The 21,447-nt window shown below is 45.5% G+C and overlaps 1 protein-coding gene across 11 annotated transcripts in view; it reads right to left on the bottom strand.

The window, feature by feature from the left end:
- Positions 1-21,447, bottom strand: part of ZNF532 (zinc finger protein 532) — a 109,551-nt gene that overhangs the window by 41,734 nt on the left and 46,370 nt on the right. For all 11 annotated transcript variants that reach the window (XM_060029143.1, XM_060029147.1, XM_060029150.1 and 8 more), the window contains 2 exons: positions 15,461-17,823; positions 3,293-3,474 (listed from right to left, as the gene is read on the bottom strand). In XM_060029143.1, coding sequence (XP_059885126.1) covers positions 3,293-3,474; positions 15,461-17,806 — 2,528 coding nt within the window. In that variant the 5' untranslated portion in view covers positions 17,807-17,823. The remainder of the gene's footprint in view (positions 1-3,292; positions 3,475-15,460; positions 17,824-21,447) is intronic.

The following is a 21,447-nucleotide window of genomic DNA, read 5'->3' as shown; positions in this document are numbered from 1 at the left end:
ATGAGAAGAGTTGGAATAGATAATTTTTTAGTCCTTCCCAACCCTAGAAGCCAGTAATTCCTATGAAAGAGGAAGATAACACAGAACAAAAACAGATGGGTTACTAACTATTAAACAAAAGAATCTGCTACATTGTGAATCATAAAGTATTTTCCCCATCAAGAGTACAAAGGTGTATTCAAAGGGCAAAACACCAAGGAAGGGCTGTTTCTCTGAAGTCGCCTGGAGAGGAAGATTTAATCTCTAAGAAAACAAGCAGGAGGTTAGAGAACCTACAGCTGATAAAGGAGGTGGCTAAGGCTTGGTCCGAAGAGCCTCATGGAGGCAAGGGAAAGCCCCCCTCCCCTAACGTAAGGAAAGAAAGGAGAAAAATTTAAAAGAACTTGAAAGAAAGTTGTAAAATATCTGCCTACAAGTGGAAGAGGCCAATATGGAACGCAAATAAGACACAAAAATAGAAGGAGAATTTGAAGGGTTCATACAGCATCCTAATGCTACTAAAAACCCAGTCTATTAATAAATATTTAATATAGCTGAAGCCCTGTGTGTTCTGGGTACCCATTAAGTTTCTCTTCATTAAAAAAAAAATTTTACAGTATACAATCCTATAATTCCCCTTCCTAGATGCAGATCTAGTGGATCAAGAAGCAGAAAAATTCAGAGAAATAAATGACTTTTACCAAATCAACCAGAAGCTAGAAATGGCCTCCTCACTATCTGGGAGACGCAGTGTATGATCAGGAAGAGAGCAGACAAGGCACCAAACCAGGAAGAGGCTGGGATCCTGACACAGTCAGGCTGGGAGCCACGCCAGAGATGCTCCTCCGGCTAAAAATGAAATAAAAAAGTTTTTTAATTGGAAAAACTATGAAGCCAAAGAAGGAGGGGAAAATGTACAAGGTCAAGGGTCTGCTGAACCCCAGACAAGTAGCAGACTGGACCATTATTTGGAACAACAGGAAAAAAACTCAGGTCGAATTCTGTTCTATTACCTAAAGAGGTAAACATGAACTAAACTTCAGAATGTACCAACATAGTGTTTTTTTATAGCTCTTGTAACCCCCCAAATGCAAGAAAAAAAGTCTATACTAAACACAGAAATTTTAGTAAAAATTCAAAGTGCCAAATTTAAGCAACTCTGTGAATGAGGGGGGAAAAAAAAGAAAAGAAAAGCAAGGGATGGTCTTTTCCAAGTTGAGTTAATTACTTTTAGCTTGCCGGCAGAGCTTTTGTTTTAATTTAGAAAAGATACCAGGAATAGAGCTTCCCTGGTGGCGCAGTAGTCGAGAGTCCGCCTGCCGATGCAGGGGACGTGGGTTCATGCCCCGGTCCAGGAAGATCCCACATGCCGCGGAGCGGCTGGGCCCGTGAGCCATGGCCACTGAGCCTGCGCGTCTGGAGCCTGTGCTCCGCTCCGCAACGGGAGAGGCCACAACAGTGAGAGGCCCGCGTACCACAAAAAAAAAAAAAAAAAAGATACCAGGAATAGCTAGCATTATAGGAGTCTTACTTCCTTTATTCATTCCAACTTAAGTTCACTTTCATTATATTAGAAAAATCAACTATAAATATCTGAGGAAATTGGCATCCGTTAAAAGAACTGCACTTGTAGTTTTATATTAAATAAAGAATCCAGTAATAAGAGTTTCAAAACATGGGATAAGAACCAAAGTATCACTGTGTATGAATTCTGTGGAATCGAGGGCACCTTCAATGTGGAACATTCCTCTTAAGCACTTAGCATGCTTTTGGACTATCCTGTTTTGCTCTGTAACATGCCCACAGAGATGGAGGCAAACATCACACCCATTTTACAGACAGGGCACCAAGGCACGAAAAACACATGAATTACCACACAATGAGGAGTCTAACTGGTACAAAAACCCTGGTTTCTAAGTTTCCAAACCAAAGGTTTTCTACTAGGGTGGTTGCCGATCCATTAAATATCTGTGCATCACAGGTTTGGAGGCGTGAGATAAAAATGTGAACTAAGTCTTAGTGTTAGAAACATGGACTGAACCACCTAGAAACTGGTGATGCCATAACGTAAATTTAACTGAAATACAACTTTTAAATCATACCGACTGGCCTTCATTTTTATAAAACATCATATCTGTATCACAATTAAAAGAAAAAAAATAATTGTATATTAACAGTCTAACATTAACAATACCAGGTGAACAAATGTTCAAGTTTAAGATAAATACACAATACAGTAATACCTCTATTTTTTTTTTTTTTTTTTTTTTTTTTTTTTTTTTGCGGTACGCGGGCCTCTCACTGTTGTGGCCTCTCCCGTTGAGGAGCACAGGCTCCGGACGCGCAGGCTCAGCGGCCACGGCTCACGGGCCTAGCCACTCCGCAGCATGTGGGATCTTCCCGGACCGGGGCACGAACCCGTGTCCCCTGCATCGGCAGGCGGACTCTCAACCACTGCGCCACCAGGGAAGCCCCAGTAATACCTCTATTAACAAAGACACTGTATATCAATGACGTGTTTTCTTGGTGGACCTTCACTGGATCAAAATGTACAGGAATAAAATGTTTCTAAAAGGTACAGGAATGCATTTCAGAAGGTCGCAAAGTGGAGGATCAAGTTCAAATGCATCATCGCTCAATACTAAACTAACATTTAGATTTGTCAGATGTTGTAAAAGACTAACATTAGCCTTGTCAGATGTTGTAAAAGACACATCTGAGAATATTAGGGGGCAGTGAAAGGGGTCACGGTTAAGATGTGCAGAGATGAGGGAGAAGCCTGGACTCAGGTAATGGAGAAGAAGGAATAAAGGAAGGTGATCTGGGGTGGAAGGCTCTTCCACAAGAGCGGTGGTAGGAAAGGACACACACCCAATCCTTTAACAAGACAAGATAAAAGTAAGGGACCATGCATACCCTTTCTGTTTTGATGAGAGCAAGTATTCAGAGGTACAGAAATGCACTGCATTCTTGCAGGGCTTAAAATGCAGAGAGCGTGACAACAGAAGTATGCTAGAAAGGGTACAGAAAGTATAAAGGCTCTAACAGTCAATCAAAGCCAAACCTTACCACCTGCACACTTTTGCTTAGAAGGATGGGTCCCATTGACCCTCGGCTTCCTGTGGACCAGAGTCAATACCACATACAGGATTCACACAGATCAACTCGACTACAAATGAGCCAGGTTCCCAGAGGATCTGTTAATCGAGGTATCACTGTATGACCCTGAAAACGATGTGCACAGACCACTCAGAACCCTGTGCCCTCAGACGTGAATAAGCTTTATTTGCACGGAAATGAACGATATACTGACCGAAAACCAACTCTCCGCGTGTAGTGCAGACAGTTCTTGGTGACGTGGGTCTGGAAGTGCACCGACCTGCAGATGGCCCCGCACTCGGGGCAGGTGTAGGGAGATTTGTGCTGGTGGATTCTCTGATGAGATGCGTAACTGCACTGGTTAGGAAGCAGCATCTGGCAGACAGTGCAAGTCTTCTAAATAAACCAAAGGGGGAAACAGGGTTGGTCCTACGAAGTATTTTCTAATATGCAAAGAAGCTTGGTTAAACCTCAAAATAAGTATACAGCGGTCATTTCAAATACTACGATAATTGATTTCCAAAGAAAAAGCAAACTTGAAAGTTAAATGGTCAATGTAAAATGTTCCTGTAAAATACAGACAATATGTACTATGTAGTCATGCTCATCCCAAAGTACGATGTAAAGAGACTGTTAGCATTAGGTAGACTTCCAATTTTGTTACGTTTACATTTTTTTTTTTAGTGTGAAGAAGAGGTATCCTTATAAAGTATGTTAGTAAATCTACTTTAATGTATAATTAACTTTAAAATACAAGTTTATGGGCATCTATCTTGACAGTAGAGCTCCCACAACTCAAAAAGTTTCTTCAAAATAATAAAAATAAATTAGTGGTTAATCCAGGTTTCTTTCTTTCTTTTTTAAATTTTTTTCACTTCAGTTATTTGAGATATGAAACACAGGAATGCAAAAAGAATGGCCGCAGCAATCAGTTGTTCTTTTTTGCACATGAACTGGTTTCTTAAGTGGATGAACTGATCATTATGACTTATGATTAAAACCAACGAACCAAGTTTAGATACATAAATTCAGATATTAAATTGAAACTTCACAGAGCTTAAAATCTAATCACATATAAACTAAAACAGATTGAAATCCTCTTTGGAAAGGGCTCTACACCATTCACTACCCAGGAAAAACTGGAACACACTACATAGTTTTCATCCCCTTAGATATAAGCACTAAACAAACATGGCATGTTTTTAAAACACAAAAAACTCAAAGTAAGTATAAATAGAGAACTCAATTACTTCCATTCCAAAAATAAAGCTAACATAGCAGAAGATAAAATGTGTCTGAATACTATCTGGACATTCGTGCCACAAGTATCTACTACTACCTTCTAAAATGTGTAATTTTTATTAAAGTCAGTTAAAGAAAGCCTCAAAATATAGACTCCAGCTAAAACTGAAACAATCTTTTGTACTGACAACAGAATTAAGACATTTTCAAAAGACTTTTTATTCTTTCAGCTATTGCAAACAAATTAAGGTTTAAACTTCTGAGGAACATAAACTAAGAAAAATCAGAAACTCACTTGAAAACTCTTTCTTGGTTCTCTCCTGAAAGGCCTAAATTACAAATTTTATCCCATAAAATGTTTATTGCAGTCACAAAATAAGAACATTACAGGCAGCTATGATGAGGTTAAGCATCATTTAAAAATAGCATTCCTTTTCTAATAACACATATTCCAAAGCCACAGCAACGAAAACCAATCAACAGATGCATTAATTATAAGATCCTGGTGACACCTACATTATCACAGGTAGTCTGTTTCTTTGAACGAAGGTCTTCTATTCGCTTTTACCACACCGTCATTCATCCCAGGCAGTGAATGATAATGTCTGAATTTCCACAGACATCTCAGAATGTCTTGCACTTACTTAGGAATAAAACCAGTGTTTTCTACACTCAAGTCAAAACATTTTATGTTTATCATATGTATTGAGCCCATTCCGCTCTAAGCCAAGTGGTGAACTAGGTCCTTTAAACAGATGAACTTCGATACATCACCTCATCTGATTCTCATCATAACCTATGACGTGGATAATATTATCTCCAGTTTACAGATGAGGAAATGAGGTTTAGAGAAGTTAAGAAACTTGCCAAGACCTCACAGCTATGAGGTGGAAGAACCGGGATTTGAACTGGGCTCTGAATAATTAATTCCAAGGCCAAGGGAGGAGTAGGGTGGGGGTCCACAAGGAATAAACAAGCAAAAACGCGCCCCACCCACCCACCCCCCCGCCCCCCCCCCCACCCCGCCGCCGGGCAAATGCACGTGAAGGACAGAGGACCGCTGTCAGGGTTACAGGCCATCCCCCAATCCACCTCCGCAGCTTCTCCTTCTCGGAGAGTCATGTGGTTCTACCACTTTTATTATAGGGAGAGACAGCAACAAAAATAAAAACAGGAGATCTAAAAAGGAGACAAAGTATGTGCTCCTTAAAGCTGAAGAGAAGTTTCACATGATCTCTCATCAAGACATGTTAACAAACACGCTTCACGATACACATAAAATTCACAATGAATTACTTAAACACGCTCCCCTACTGGATGCCCGTATGTTTGTAACACACGTAACTATAAAAATAGTTATGGACCGGTTGGTGGGTGAAAGAGCTCTGTTACTAGCAGGTCAACTAAAATAAGTATCAAAATTATTCAAGAAGAGGTTTTGTTAATTAAAGTGCTCTTTACGATAGAAATGTCTGACTGCAAAGACTATGAAAAATGCTTTAGAGTAACAAGGTCACCCAATTACCAACCTTTCAATAGCGACCTCTCTCGCACCAGTCCTTGGAGAGGGGACGCATTCCCTTCACACTGCACTGTGCAGCGGGGCGCTCCCTGTGGCCCCAGGGCTCTGTGAGAGCAGGCGGCAGCCTCTGCCCTCCCTGTCCCCTCCACCACTGATGAGCTACAGGAATCTGCGCTCAGCCATTTCCATGGGCTGAGGCGCCTCACCCACTGTAGGTACAGAAAGAAGTACAGGCGAGGGTGGGAGCCAGAGTGGGCTACAGCCCCAAATCACAGTGCTTCCATATTGCTGAAATGGGAGAATTCAGTGCCTGGGAAATCACATCAGATTAAGTTCTACTCTTTAGTTTGCACACACGGATGCACGTGTATTTGTGCGCAGACTCTGTGCTGACTCCCACGTTTCCGTTTACCTGTTCCCACTCCATTCCATCTTGAGAACACGCAAGTTGTCTGGACTGCAGACGTTCTCTTCCTGGATACTTGTGTGCTAGCAATAGTTTTAGGGTTTACCTAATTGCTCTCCCTCCAGTTTTATCCACCGCCCCTGTTTTAGATAATGTGCCCTCTCTGCTTCCTGAGACAACGGTGACAGATCTTCACAGCACAGAGGAGCAGATGCCATTAGCTTCTCTGGGATACTGGGAATTCACAGTAATGACACACGTTCTCTGGATCTGGGGAGATGCATTTGAGGATGGGGGCAGGCCAGGATTTCTCTGTGGTCTACAAGAATCTGTCTTTTTTTCCTTACTTTAAATCAAAGAAACAAAAATGTATCTTAAAACTCTAACTCTCTACTATACAAGCTGAGGCTACTTTCGACAGGATAAAGCAGTTTAACGTGACAGGACCTGCCTTCTGAACAGAAAACAGTATAATAAAATGCACTTAAATAGTCTCGTGTGTCTTTTGACAGTTTACTTATGTCATCTGAAAATGGAAAACGTTTGCAGTACTTAGGTAATAAGCGGTTAATTTCTAGTCTGGGGCAGACTCATTTGCTCAGAGAACTGCTACTTTTTAAACTAAAACATTATTTTTCAATACTCAGGTAACATGAGAAAGCTGAAAATAAAGCTGAAAAGTAATCACACTCACACTTGACAGCTACCTGCATTGCACCCTTCTCTGCCCAATCCTGGCACAGAGAGTGAAGGCTAGGCCTCCAACGCAGGCGGTGAGGAACGGGGTACACTGGGGCCCTGGTAAGGATTCAGATAGCCCTAGGGCTCGGCACCCTCTCTGTATACAGGAGGAATTATCTGAGTAACAAGGAAAACAATTCTATGTGTTTCACCTCATGTTTTAGGGAGAAGAGGAGCAAGGGAAAAGATGAGGAAGGCTCGGGAAATGTGAGTAAACATAGCATCTACTCATGCTTACATTTCAAACAGACCAAAAGCCTGTGACAGCATGAGACCCACTGATCCAGAGGTCAAAACACTGTCAACTTAACAGTCAGCCCAGATGCTAAGTACACTGTTTCTGCCTCACTGACAGCAGTTTTGTAATTTTCCATCTACAGTATAATTACCAAATAATAGTAATAATAATAAAAGTATACCAGTTTGTTTTCTGGCTCTCACTTTCACCCAGTTTCACAATGAGAACACAGACAAAGCACTGCATTTCAGATCTCAGTTAAATGGAAGTAACACAAAGCAAGCATTATAGCAGAAATAACTGTATATACCATTGTTCCCAAAGCTAGCTGTTGGTGCTGGTTTTGTCCTCAAATCATTCTGCACTAAAAATCCCTAATAAAAGTTGACAGTGAAATGAGCAAATTCGCAGAAAGCAGTATGGTCCACACATATAATCCACTCAGATGACAATCGCTCAAGAAGACGGATAAATTAAGAGTTGATAACATTAAACTATCAACTGGGACAGGACTAGCCTGACCAAAATTAATAGTAAACGTTTAGGAGAGCAGGGCCAAAAACCAAGCTAATGATGGTGTTTGGGGTGGGCGCGGGAACTGAGGCGGCCCCACGGCCTCCAGAAGCAGCTGCTGGGGCAGAGTACGTCTAGAAATGAGACCTGGGGGAGGCTGCTCGGGATAATTTAATACACCTGGTATGTTCTAGTAATGATGCCCATAAACTCCCTGAACCTGAACTGAATCAGCAACCCCCCAAAATAAGGACCGTGGCAGATAAGTCACCTTCACTTGCACCCTTGAAGCTAATCTGAATGTAACCCCAGGGTCCATTGTCAGAAGACTCCTATGGTCCCTGCAGCTGTAAAGTTCTATGCTTCTACAGCTTAGGTTACCAGCATCAGAAACTGGAAAGAATAGCTAGCAATAAAGAAATCTTGCCTCAGGTTCTGAGTTGGCCACTGATTGGGCATTTGTCTCTTCAACTGTGAAATAAAAGAGTTGAGCAAAGGACCTATGACATCCTCTGATTCTACGGCTGATACAGATTCTACGGGAAGAAAACTGATTTTACCAATTCGGAGGTTATAATACGCGCTTCCAGTCTGTACTTGGCTAAGTTTAGTTGTGGTTTTACCAAGAGGTGAAGCAACAACATTCCAATAAGTTTAATTTTCAATTATTAAAACTACAGTTGTCAGCTCTTAACTACTTCATGGAGAGGAGGGAAACTTCTCTAGCCCCTCCACCCACTCCTTTTTCTCAGTGTGCCCCAAGGCAGGAATTATTAATGAGATAGGGTGGAACATAAACCGACAACCAGGGCAGTTTTACCGGGGTTAGAAGTCGATGTCCACGTGCTCCACTCTTATTGCACCGCTTGGTTCAGGGCGGCTGGGAAGGGCATGACCCATCCCAGATGCTCCATCGCACCCCCACTCCTCGGGGCTTGCTCCTCGGCAGGGTAAGCAGACGGAGGCAGGGCAGACTAACCTGGGCCCGAGCTTGCCTGGGGTCCTGGCTCGGATTCAGGCTCGGGGGATGCAGGGTGAAGAGGGCTTCCAGCTGAACCACAGATTCCCACCCGGCTCGCCACAGAGACCTGCATGCGGGTTCGCTGAGCACGGGGCCAGCGAATGATAAAGCGGCACTCTGAGTCCCTGAGTCCATCATTCCCTTGTATAGACTGGCCACAGAATACCTTTAAGAGAAGGAGTAACTGACAAGGCAGAATTCGGCAAATGCCACCCAAACCTTACTTTATCCCATGACATGCTGGCTCCAGAGCCTGAGCACGTATGTACGGGGTGACGGTGAGAGGGGGTTTCGCACAGACAGCCACAGCTGGTGTCAGAAGAAAAAGAAACCCTTCACCGGGTTCAAACAAGCGCCCCTGGACCAACCTGGAAAAGGAGCCTTTCGAACCATAAACAGGGGTGAAAATATAAATGGGGAGAAAATGAAAGATAAAAAGAGAAGGGAGATGGTGCCTGCACTACTCCAAGAAGCCATTCTCAACAGAAAGGCTGAGGTCTGAGGAGGCCGCGTTCAACACACAGGAAAGGGGGAAGAGACGCTCACTCCTGACAGCTGCCACAGATAGGCCAAGATGGAGGGGACCTCACTGAGCAGGGGACATGCCTCAGGCTCAGAGAGGAGAGGAGTCCAGAGTCAAGTGGAATGCTGTCGTCCCAGGAAGCCTGACTCCAAAAAGCGACTGAGAACCACAGGCCGGAGGGCCTCAGGCAGAGCCCAGTGATGTAACCACACATTCTCTCCTGGAGGAGCTGTATTTGAAAAAGTAGAGTGAAACTTCCACTTCCAGGGAAATGCAATAGAAGCACCTCTCTCTATTCCTTCCACTAAGTACAACTAACACTCCTGGGCGTTATATATACAACAAACATAATGAGGCTCTGGAAGGCAGAGAGGAGGCAGGCTGGCGAGGCACCTCAGGTCCCTAGTGATGAGTTCTCCGGGGTTCTTTTTGCCTCACGGATCCCCAGATTTGGAGCTGAGGAAACGGGGAACCCAGGAACGCCAAGGGGCACAGACAAAAAAATCCCCAACAAAAGCCTGCTATCTTTAGCCAAAGGATCCGGAAAGGGGAAGCCTAGCAAAAGACAATTACTGCTCTACTACAGCCAAACACCCCAGGAAGCACTGCGCCCTCACCCATAGCACGCCAAGTCCAGGTGGAGCCCAGACCTCCGCTCCTGAGGCTGTAATAAGGTGTCCTAGTACCCTCACCCAGATAGTATCAGAGATGGCAGCAGGGAAGTGGGACCTTCATCCCTACCAAGTGATAATGAGTCCCTCCACCAGCCCAGCGGGTGTTTAAAAAAAAATCCCAAAAAAAGAAATCTCCAGGCCCAGATGGTTTCACTGAAGAATTCTATCAAATATTTAAAGAAAATCTAACACCAGTTATAAGTCCCTTCCTATATGAATACAGATGCAAAATACTAACAAAATATTAGCAAATATAATTCACAATATATAAAAAGAATTACACACCTTGATCAAGTGGGATTCATCCCAGACATGCAAGGTTGGTTCAATATCTGAAAAATAATCAATATAATCTTTCCCCCCAAAAAATACCCTAAATCCAATAACGAGTTTAACAAAGACAAGGGATACATGATAAATACACAAAAATTAATTGTGTTTCCATATATTAGCAACGAACATGTGAACACTGAAAAATATAATACCATTTACACCTGCCCACGTGCAAGGGGGGCAGGGGGGAGGGGAAGCACCAACAAAACGTAAAGAAAGAAGGAAAGCAAGCAAACAAAACATGTATAGGGCTTGTATGATAAAAACTACAAAATGATAAATCAAAGAAGATCGAAATAAATGGAGAGACATTCTTTGTTCATAGACTGAAAGACTCAACATAATAAAGAAAAGACTTCCCCCCAAATTGATATACAGGTTTAACATAATTCCTATCAAAATCCCAACAAGAATTTTTTGGTAGATTATAGACAAGACTCTTCTAAAATATATATGGAAAGGCAAAATAACCAGAATAGCTACAAAACGATTTTGAGAGGAAAGAATAAAGTTGGAGGAGTCAGTCCACCAGAGTCCCAGAAATGCCTCCACAAATATGCCAGCTGACGTCTGACAAACTGCAAAGGCAATTCAATGGAGGAAAGGCAGCCTTCTCGACAAGTGGTACTGGAGAAAAAGGACATGCATGGGGCAAAAGAAATCTCCATCCAAGTCTCACACATTATACAAAAACTAACCCAAAACGGGTCACAGACTTAAACGCAAATCATAACACTAAACTTTTTTTAGAAAAAAAACATAAAAGAAGGTTCTCAGGATCTACAGCAAAGTGAACTTAGACCTGACACCAAAAGCACAGGCCGTAACAGAGAAAACTGATAAATGGGACTTCATCAAAATTAAAAACATTTATTCTGCCAAAGACCTCATAAGATGAAAAGACAAGCCACAGACTGGGAGAAAAGACTTGCAAACACATACCGACACAGGACCAGTATCTAAAATATATCAAGAACTCTTAACACTCAACAGTAAAAACAAACAAAAAAACGAATTAGAAAATGGACAGAAGAAGAGACATTTCACCAAAAAGGATAGGCAGATGGCAAATAAACACAAAAAGGTATTCAACATTATTAGCTATGGAGGAAACACAAATTAAAACCACAAGATATCACTACACACCTATCCGGATGGCTAAAATACGAAATGATGCCACCACCAAATGTCGGTGACGATGTGGAGAAACTAGACCACTAATACACTGCTCTTGAGATTCAAAATTGTACAGCCGCTGTGGAAAAGAATTTCTTGTGAATATAAATATGCAACTACCATACAACCCAGCACACAAAAGGATTTACCCCCGAGAAAGGAAAACTCACGTTCCCACAAAAACCTGCAGACAAATGTTTGTGGCAGCTTTATTCATAATAGCCCCAAACTGGGAACAAACTAGTGATACATCCAACAACCTGGACGAATCTCCAGGGAATTACGCTGAGTGGAAAAAAGCCAGTCTCAAAGGCTACATACGGTATGACTCCATTTATATTACATTCCTGAAATGACAAGATTATAGAAAGGAGAAGAGATTAGTGGCTCCTAGGGGTTAAGAGGGAGGCAGGGGTGGGAGGGAGGTGACTGGGGCTCTAAAAAGGCAATATGAGCGACTCTTATGGTCGTGGAAGGGCTCTACGTGTTGACAGCATCAGTGCCAACAGCCTGGATATGATACAGTTTAATAGTTTTGCAAGATGTTACCATTGGGGGAAACTGGGTAAAGGGTACACAGGATACCTCTGTATTATTTCCTACCATAATCTACAATTACCTCAAAATAAAAAGTTTAATTTGAAAATGGGATGATCTGAGAAGACTCAAGGTGTTAATTAGCACGGAATACTTTCGGCATTATCACATAAAATTTTTTAACTACCTTGGCAATTATAAGTAGAAGGTGGGCAGGAGAAAGGAAGGGAGGAATAGGAAAATCCCTGATGGGAGGCAGGAAGGGAAGGAGGAAGGAATATCCCCGCTGTCAGTGAACCGGCACACCTTTCTCTAGGTCTGGTAAACTCACACGTGGAAAGGCACGGAGCAAGGGCCCGGGGGCCTGTTAGTCTTGCCAGGGCCCTGAGGTCACACCCTTTAACCTCCAGAATCAACGCTAGCTGGGGTCAGTACAGGAAGCTGTTGTACATGACTCTAAGCCTACGTGCAGACGTAGGGAAGCCCGGCCTGGGCAGACCTGAGAAGAGCCAGAAGAGAAAACGGGCAGCTGCGGGCCCGCGGCTGACCCTGTAACGGTGCCCACCCCCGGGCAGTGAGGCAGCCTGCTCCGGCTCAAGTTCACGCACGAGTCACCAGGAACGGGGAGGCCAACGGAGAAACGGAAAGCAAGACAGAAAGAAGGCACTCAGGCAAAGACTGGTGCTTGAGGTGCCCTTAGATCTTCTTACAAAATTGAGAAGTTGAACTATGTGTTGTAAGTGCCCTCGTCAGAGAGGAAACAGTTTATACAGGTGGACTTTTTCCCCCACACTTAAATTTAAGTTCACAAACTGTAAACCGGCCAGCGGTTGTGTGAATAGCAAACTGGAGAAGACGAAATGAAGAATTTTTCTCTTTTCTCTCCCGTCCTTCCTGTCTTCAGCCCCAGCCTCCCATCGCCATGGGTACCTGATGCCGCGCCAGAGGCCAACCACAGGTGGGGACCACCCGAGCTCCCGCTACACTTGAGGCTAGGACAGCAGGAGCTGCACGGATGCCACTGGCCTCCTGGGGCTGCAGGAGAGACTCGAGGAAGGTGTTAAGGAGGCTGAAGAAGGGGCAGCCGCTCCGCACCCAGGGGCGCAGGCTGGGCGGCCGGGTGACAGACCAGACCAGGCTGCCCCTGGGTGCGCAGAGCCCCCGGCAGAGCCTGAGAAGAGTGGCAAGTTGTGGAGGGGATACCGTGGTGAAGGGCAGCGTTTGGGTGAAAGCAGGGGCACTAGGAGCGGGAGACGTGCCTCGGGGTATGCTGGCGCCGCCAGCCAGGCGGTGGCCGACTCAGGCGGCAGCTGAAGCTCACTCGACAGAAATGCTCTTCTCGGGTGGGCTGAGTGGACCCTAGCTCGGCAGAGTCAGAGGAAGGAACCAGAACACGGTGACTGTCCGGCCTAGTATTACCTGGCCCTGGAGTTAGCATATATTCTGCCCTGACTCATCCCTCAGTGCTCCAGGGGAAACGGGGGAGCTGCGCTACACACCTGTCCCAGCAAAATACAAAGAGTCAAGGCAAAGCAACCACCCACACAAGAAGAGACGTCAATCTCTTTCCCTGAGGGAAAGCGCTTCCCTATTTGACCCCGGTTCAGCGGATGAGCCTAAATGGTTAACAGAGAACAAAAACGAGGGGAAAACAGGGAAGAAAAGGTCCCCAAGGGAACAGACATCTCTCAAGGCAGCTCCACATGCCAATACGGACCAGCACACGTGAGCCGGGACATACTCCACCACCTGCACAAAATACCAGCAGAACAGAGAGAACTACGGAAACGGCTTTTTCTTTTTCTTTTTTTTTTAACTGCATCCTTTTAAGACAGAAGGAAAGACTGCCCCTTTGATGAAACGGTGACCAGGTAAGAGGAACCCAGAAAGAACCCAAGCCCTGTCACCAGGACGCGCTTGGGGGGCTGCAACAATCACTTCTTCTTGAACCAGCTTAACCACCTGAGCGCTTTACCGTCAGAGCCAATGAAACATGTAACATCCAACGTTCTCGACGCAAGAATGTTCTCGAAACTCTTTATCGCCTCCATTTCCACTCAACTGAATGTCCACAGGAAAAGTCACTGAGGTATTCTTGATCTTTTGTTCCCCAAACTTAAATCCTACAAAGAACTTGACTCAGCAGTTGCCCTTGGGGAGCTGATCACGGTGACAGTACCAGACGTCTGAACCACAGCATAAAGCTCCTCGTCACAAGACAGCGGAGGCAAGTAAGGGAAAGATCAGTTTACCACTGGGGCTTCCAAAACAGAAGTTTGAGCCAGGGTATATATCAGCTCAAACCAGCGCCCCTTCCAATATCACACGTTTCCTGGTTTGCACAATAAATCATATGGTCTCTCTAGCTTGAATTAGTTTCACTCAACATGCCCAGTTACTTCCATATATCTGTAAAACACATTTATCTACTACCCAGAAGTTGCCTCATGGAGAGAAGCAAATGGTAGAGATAAAACCGCCGACTGACGCGCACTGTGAAATACATCTCACCAACACCAACCTACACTTCACCACAAAAAAACAAACCAAAAATGCCACAAACAAGGGATTTCCCTGGTGGCACAGTGGTTAAGAATCCACCTGCCAAGGCAGGGGACAGGGGTTCAATCCCTGGTTCGGGAAGATCCCACATGCCACAGAGCAACTAAGCCCATGCGCCACCACTACTGAGCCTGCGCCCTAGAGCCCATGCGCCACAACTACTGAGCCCACGCACCGCAACTACTGAAGCCCGCACACTCTAGGGCCCGTGCTCCGCAACGAGAGAAGCCACCGCAACGAAGAACCAACGTAGCCCAAAAAAGAAAAAAAAAAAAAATGCCACAAACAAATTCAAAGGTATTCTATTTAAATGGATAGGTTTTCCGTTAGAAGGTTAAATTCACTGCAGTGGAGAATATTACTGAATATACCAGACCAACACCTTAAGTAAGCAGGCATGCCTGAAAAGTGGGTATCAACTGGGTGTGTTTAACTGTAAAAGACAATAATTATAAACAACAACAGGAAATTTTTAAATCCCACAACGGTCGCCAATAAATGACTCAGGAACGCTGGTGACGTAGCCTGACTTGAACACTTAATCCAAAGGGTCTATACTATCACTCGCTAGAGCTCAGACTTCCAACGTAAATTCCAATCACCCAACAATTAAGAACTCCTTTACTTACCCCACATCTAAGGTGCCATGACCCAACTAGTACACAGCTTCTGTCTAAAACAGTCATCTTCAAAAACACTGATTTTTAAATAAGATTCATATTTCAACACTGCTTTATGCAAACAATCCTCTCTCACATGTGAGTGTGTACACAAATAGACACACACATCCCCCCATTTAACTGAGCTCCCGCCCCTAAAATCCACGGGCACGGTATAGAGCACTCATGTCTACAGACTCATCACTGAAATACCAAAATGTAAATGATACTCTACTTGTCCACTTGTATCTGCAGCCTGCTGGAAATGAGTGGCCAGCGACGTCTCATCCTGGAAAACTTCATTACACTCCAAACATTTCAGACTATGCCTACAGAGCTTGGATGGGTCTTCATCCAGAGGCATAGCTGGAATGATGGGTGTGCTGGAAGGGGCTGATATGACTGTCCCGGTTATGCCAGACTGAATTTTTGTTACAGTGTGTGTGCCGGCTCCCGAGGAGCTCGGGAGGGCGGAAGATGAAGCAGGAGTATTGCTTGATGGAGAAACAATCATCTGATCTGCTGGGACTGGCTTCAAGATCAAGTGTGAACACTGCATCACCACTCCCTTCTCCTTGTGCCCGCGGGCATGGGACAGGAGACTGCACTTGTTGTAAAAAACGAGGTTCTTGGTGCAGTGGTTGCACGTTACTTCGATGCGCACGCTGCGCCTGTCGTAGTGTTGGGTCAGGCTCTTCTCGAGGGCGAAAGAGTCCCCACACTCCAAGCACTTGTAGCCGCGGGTCGGTAACGTGATGCCCGCGTTCGCAGGAGGACTAAGGTTGGGGATGTAAACTGGGACTGGGTTGACGCTGCTCAGCACCTTGTTGAAAGCTTCCACCACAGAACTCTGCAGGGAGGACACCACCTGGACCCGCGACACCTTCTTGGGTGGCTGTGAGGCCGCGGCACTGATTATTGCCTGCTTTATTTGCTGCTGAGGTTTGGTGAGCACCTGGCGGAGCTCGGAGGTGGCCTGGGCGCCCTGAGGCAGAAGGTTAAGGTTGGCAAGGTGCACAGTCTTTGGCACGAGTTTGGCATTGGCCAAGCTGGAGGCCGGCACCACGACGGTCTGCTGCTGGATGGCGTTGGCAGCTTTAATGATGGCACTGCTGGCGCTCTGCACGGAAGCAGCAGATATGACCGTGGCTTTGACCGTCGTGTTGTTGGCGAGCTTCAAATTAATGACTTGAGACCCGGCCGTCTTCACGGCCGACACCGGGAGGAAGGCAGTCGCCACAGGCTTGATGGTGACCTGTTTGGGGGTCAGCTCGGCGGGGGCCACCGCGTTGGTAACGACCGCCGATTGCAGAGGCGCCCTGGGCGGGGAGGAAAGGACAGCGGCCGAGGTCGGAGACGACAGCAGCGACGTCACGGACGCCACCATGGACCCCGTCTGCTCAGAAGGCTTTTTTCCGGCATCGAGATCGACTTCAGGCAACACCCTCGTCACTGTTCTCTTGATTTCCCCAGAAGACGTCTTGATGGTTTTTATGCGGACTTTGGGAATTGCTGGTGTTGACCCTGCAGGAGAGGATGGCGATCCCTTGCTACTGTTCTCACTGGAAATGCTCCTGGGACTATCCGGCTGCTTAAGGGATGCTTTTTTCGTCCCATCGATGAGACTCTGGGATTCCGGAGACTTTTCAATGGCTCTAGGGCTATCGTTTACTTCTTTTGGTAACGGAGAGGCCTCCCGGGAGTTGGTCACTGGTTCTTTAGAGGAGTCCGAAGCGGCCTTTTTAGCACTAAGAGCCGCAATTGCAGCGATGCAGGAAGAGAGCTTGGAGGATGGCTTGGTCCTCGAGGGCACCACACCGCCGAGGGAGGCGTCATTCTTCTCCGAGCTCAGCTTGCCCTCGGGGACCCTGTTTTCAAGCACCTTTTCAGAGTTTTCCTTCAGTTTATCCTCCATTTTTCTGACTTTGAAAGGTTCATAAACACTCAGGTTTATAGAATTTGTTTCCGTTTCTCTCTTGACAACTTTGTTTTTCTCTAGGTTGCCTGGCGTAGAGATGCCAGTTTTGCTTAAGCCTTCTCCCCCGAGTGCCTTCAGTTTGTCATAGTCCTGCTGGGGAACCGACCCTGTCAACACATTCGATCTGAAACCGGAGCGCATGTCCTCTTTGTCCGGGGGGTCGTCCACCTCTATCTTCTCATCGTCGTCAAACTCTTCAGCACTGGAGATGGGGCTGAACTGGCTGAAAGCGGAGTCTTTTAAAGTCACCTCTGAGGTAGGCACGTCTCCTTTCAAGGACTTCGATCCATCTTTACTGTAAGTGTCCAGAGAGGACGCCGAGAGAAACCCGTTGTGCAGGCCGTTGCCGGTGGGATTGTGGCCGTCCTTCTCTGCGCCCTCGGAGGAGTCGATGTTCCGCACATTCTTCACAATAACACTGACGCCGACGTCGGAGGAGGACGGCGTGTGGGAGTCGTCGTCCACGTGGGCGTTCTGCTTGATGTGGCCTTCCTGGTCGTCGTGTCCAGACTCAATAGCTGCTTTGGGATCGACCATATCTGGGATGTCAAATGCTGCCAGGAGGTCATCAAAGTCTGGGGTCTTCATATCCCCCATGGTCATGAATTTGATCAGATGTTCTGTTAAACGAACAGAAAATAATTCCATCAGCAATGAACATGCAGATAAACACCCCTATGGGACTTACACGAACAGTGATGATTATCATGAAAGAGCGAGTTGCCAACTGCACTTATTATAATGTCAGGACATTGAGCCAAAGTGAACAAGCATCTGGAGAACAGGTATAAAGCCCTGACGATTACAGCTTTGGAGTAATTCCTCCAAAAGGCCGTGCAGCACTGCCAGCGTGGAGCCTCTCTAACAAGCTGATCAAAACTATTATAGCACGAAGAGCAGGTTCTGGTGTTAATGACTAGAAAATGTTATTTATCATTGGATTCACCTCACCATTTTCACAAAAAACTACTTCCAAACATATCTTGATCTTGACAGCATTTAATTCTACTGGCAAAACTATTGCTAACACAGTCACCGTCAGACTTGGGGTATCACATGAAAAGCAATAGATTACAGGCAAAACCCCAATTACAGATTTCAATTCATCCACAGAAGTGAGCATCCCAACCCAGCACAGGCCGTCTACTGCTGATAAAGTTTCAAAAATCCCCCAGGAGCTCATTCCATCACGTTTTACTTAATCTTAATTCCCTCCATTATGTTAGGGAAAAAAAACACTCTCCAGGCAGAAAAGTGCAGTGTCCCTTCCATCTCCCTCCCCAGTCCAGTGGTTTCGCTAGTTAAGGGAATGCACAGCTGTTTCCTAATCAATACTCAGCCAACACAGTCTTGCAAATGGCTGTGGCAGCTGAGAAAGGCCTTCCACGAAATTACTCCCAGCACGTTGACAACATGGACCCAAGTACGTGACAGAGCCCGGGGGAGGAAGGCCCTCTCTTTGGCAGCCAGGCTAGATCAGGGTGGACAACAGTCTATGAAGAAGTGCTTTCATTGGGGCTTCCTTGGTGGCGCAGTGGTTGAGAGTAAGCCTGCCAATGCAGGGGACACGGATTCATGCCCCGGTCCGGGAAGATCCCACGTGCCGCGGAGCAGCTGGGCCCGTGAGCCATGGCCGCTGAGCCTGCGCGTCTGGAGCCTGTGCTCCGCAACGGGAGAGGCTGCAACAGTGAGAGGCCCGTGTACCGCAGGAAAAAAAAAAAAAAAAGAAGAAGTGCTTGCATTAATGTGCACGAAGCCCTGGATGGTAGAAGGATGGAGAGTTTTAGGAAAATGGACAGTCACAGCCGTTACTAAAGATGAAGGATATATAAATACACAGACTGCTTGCGGTCTTTACAAGGGGCCCTTCCACTGTAGGGGAGCTCTTCCTCCTCCCTGAACCCCCAGAGCACTCCATCTTATGATTCGATTATGCTCTGTATGTATTAAAGTGTGTGTGTACTTGTCTCTTCTTACCCACTGGCCTGGTCAGCTGCCTGAAGACAGGCAATGTCCCACTTGCCTTTGCACCATAAATGCCAAATAACCAACAGGACACAAGTCAGGGACCACAACACAGGACTTACAATAAGAACAGGCCTTGACCCTGCTCTGCAGACAACTCACTGCCTCTGAGACCCTCAGGAAGTAAGGGGATCTCTCTGGGCCTGTTCCTTCCTTCTGCCATGGAGGCCAGCAGCCAGGAAGAGAAGGAAAGGGAAGAGGATGAATGAAAAACTGGAAAGGGAAGGAGAGGGAGAGAAAGAAAGCAAAGGAGAAGAAGGGAAGAAGAGAGGGGAATCAAGAAACAATCAATGTCGGAAGAAACAAGGATCACAGCTGATCTTAGGCAACTTTCAATGGAAGAATCGGCCTAAGTGATTTGTAGACACCTAGACTCTTTCCTTGTCAGTATTTACTACATCATTCCTCCTTTAAGTCTGCTTTAAATCACTGAGAAGTTGTCTTTCATATTTTACGAAAGTATTTAATGATTTTTTTTCTTGTACTATCTGTAAAAAATCATGCATTCCTAATAAAAATAACTATAAGAGGATCACAGTAGGATTTCTACTCAGGCAACAATAAACATACCCGTGAAAATTCACATTAACCATAAATCCATCATCAGTTGCTAAGACACCCTCAGCATATTCACCCACTCTGGGACACACCCAAATACTTCAAAGAATTTCGTTGGGAAAAACTACTGTTGAAGATGAAACAAACACTTACGGTTCAATAGGAGCTGAAGAATAAATCACTTTCCAGGGCTTCCCTGGTGGCACAGTGGTTAAGAATCCGCCTGCCAATGCAGGGGACACGGGTTCAAGCCCTGGTCCAGGAAGATCCCACATGCCACGGAGCAACTAAGCCCGTGTGCCACAACTACTGAGGCTGCGCTCTAGAGCCTGCTAGCCACAACTACTGAGCCCACGTGCCACAACTACTGAAGCCCGTGAGCCTAGAGCCCGTGCTCCACAACAAGAGAAGCCACCACGATGAGAAGCCTGCGCACCACAATGAAGAGTAGCCTCCACTCACAACTAGAGAAAGCCTGAGTGCAACAACGAAGACCCAAAGCAGCCAAAAATAAATAAATTTTTTTAAAGTGCATTAATAAAGAGAGAAAGCAACAGAAAATATCATAAATAAAAGAATAGATCACTTTCCATGCACTTATGTCTCAGAAGTCACATGTACTTTTCTCTAGATGGTTTGCTTGGCCTAGAGAGAACACTCTGGGCCACTTTTCTCCCAGATGGGTGCCTGCAGGACCAGACAGGGAATAATGCACCCCCGGCATCAAAGTACAACACTTCTAAGCATATGATGACATGAAAACATCTATATGAAGTCAAATCTAGCGAGAAAGTTTGATATTATGATTTTCTTTTTTAAATGAAGCTGAACTGTAAAATGTGGGCAATGAAAAATCCATCTGTCAGACAATATACCCACTTAAGAGTCCACCCACTTAGGAATAATCCCTGAATGTCACCGTGTTATTTATTTATTTAATTTATTTATTTTTGACTGCGCTGGGTCTTCATTTCTGAGCGTGGGCTTTCTCTAGTTATGGCGAGCGGGGGCTACTCTTCGTTGCAGTGTGTGGGCTTCTCATTGCAGTGGCTTCTCTTGTTGCGGAGCACGGGCTCTAGGCGCGCGGGCTTCAGTAGTTGTGGCTCGCGGGCTTAGTTGCTCCTTGGCAAGTGAGATCTTCCCAGACCGGGGATCAAACCTGTGTCCCCTGCACTGGCAGGCGGATTCTTAACCACTGCGCCACCGGGGAAGTCCCTCACCAGCTTTATTTTTAAGCATCATACTGCCTTTATAAATTGAATACTCACAATAAAACCACCATTAGCGAAGCGTCCCTATGATCTATCTTTACCAGCCATGATGATCCAAGTCTGTACACCACTTTTTAGAGAATTCAAAACATAGACTCATGAACCACCCCCAAAACCCCACTGGAGTCGAATGGGCCTGAAAGGTGGTTTTTTAATGCCACCACTTATCCAAATCTGGGATCCAGCCTCTGGATGTCCCCAGTGGTGGCTGGGCTCTGCCTAAATCCCTCAACCCTTTCTTTACAGCTACATGGGATTTATGTCATTTGCCCTCTCCTTATGATTTTCGTGAGCAAAAGACGTCATCCAGTTTCACACCATTCATCCTAGAGGGCAGTCGGTTCAGGAACAAAAAGAACATAACAGAAAATTCAAATACTCAGTGGGTGG

The sequence above is a fragment of the Delphinus delphis genome, chromosome 13 (genome assembly GCF_949987515.2).
Source record: "Delphinus delphis chromosome 13, mDelDel1.2, whole genome shotgun sequence".
NCBI classification, from domain to species: domain Eukaryota; kingdom Metazoa; phylum Chordata; class Mammalia; order Artiodactyla; family Delphinidae; genus Delphinus; species Delphinus delphis.
Note: the sequence above shows the minus strand (reverse complement) of the source record. Positions and strands in the feature narration are given on the sequence as shown.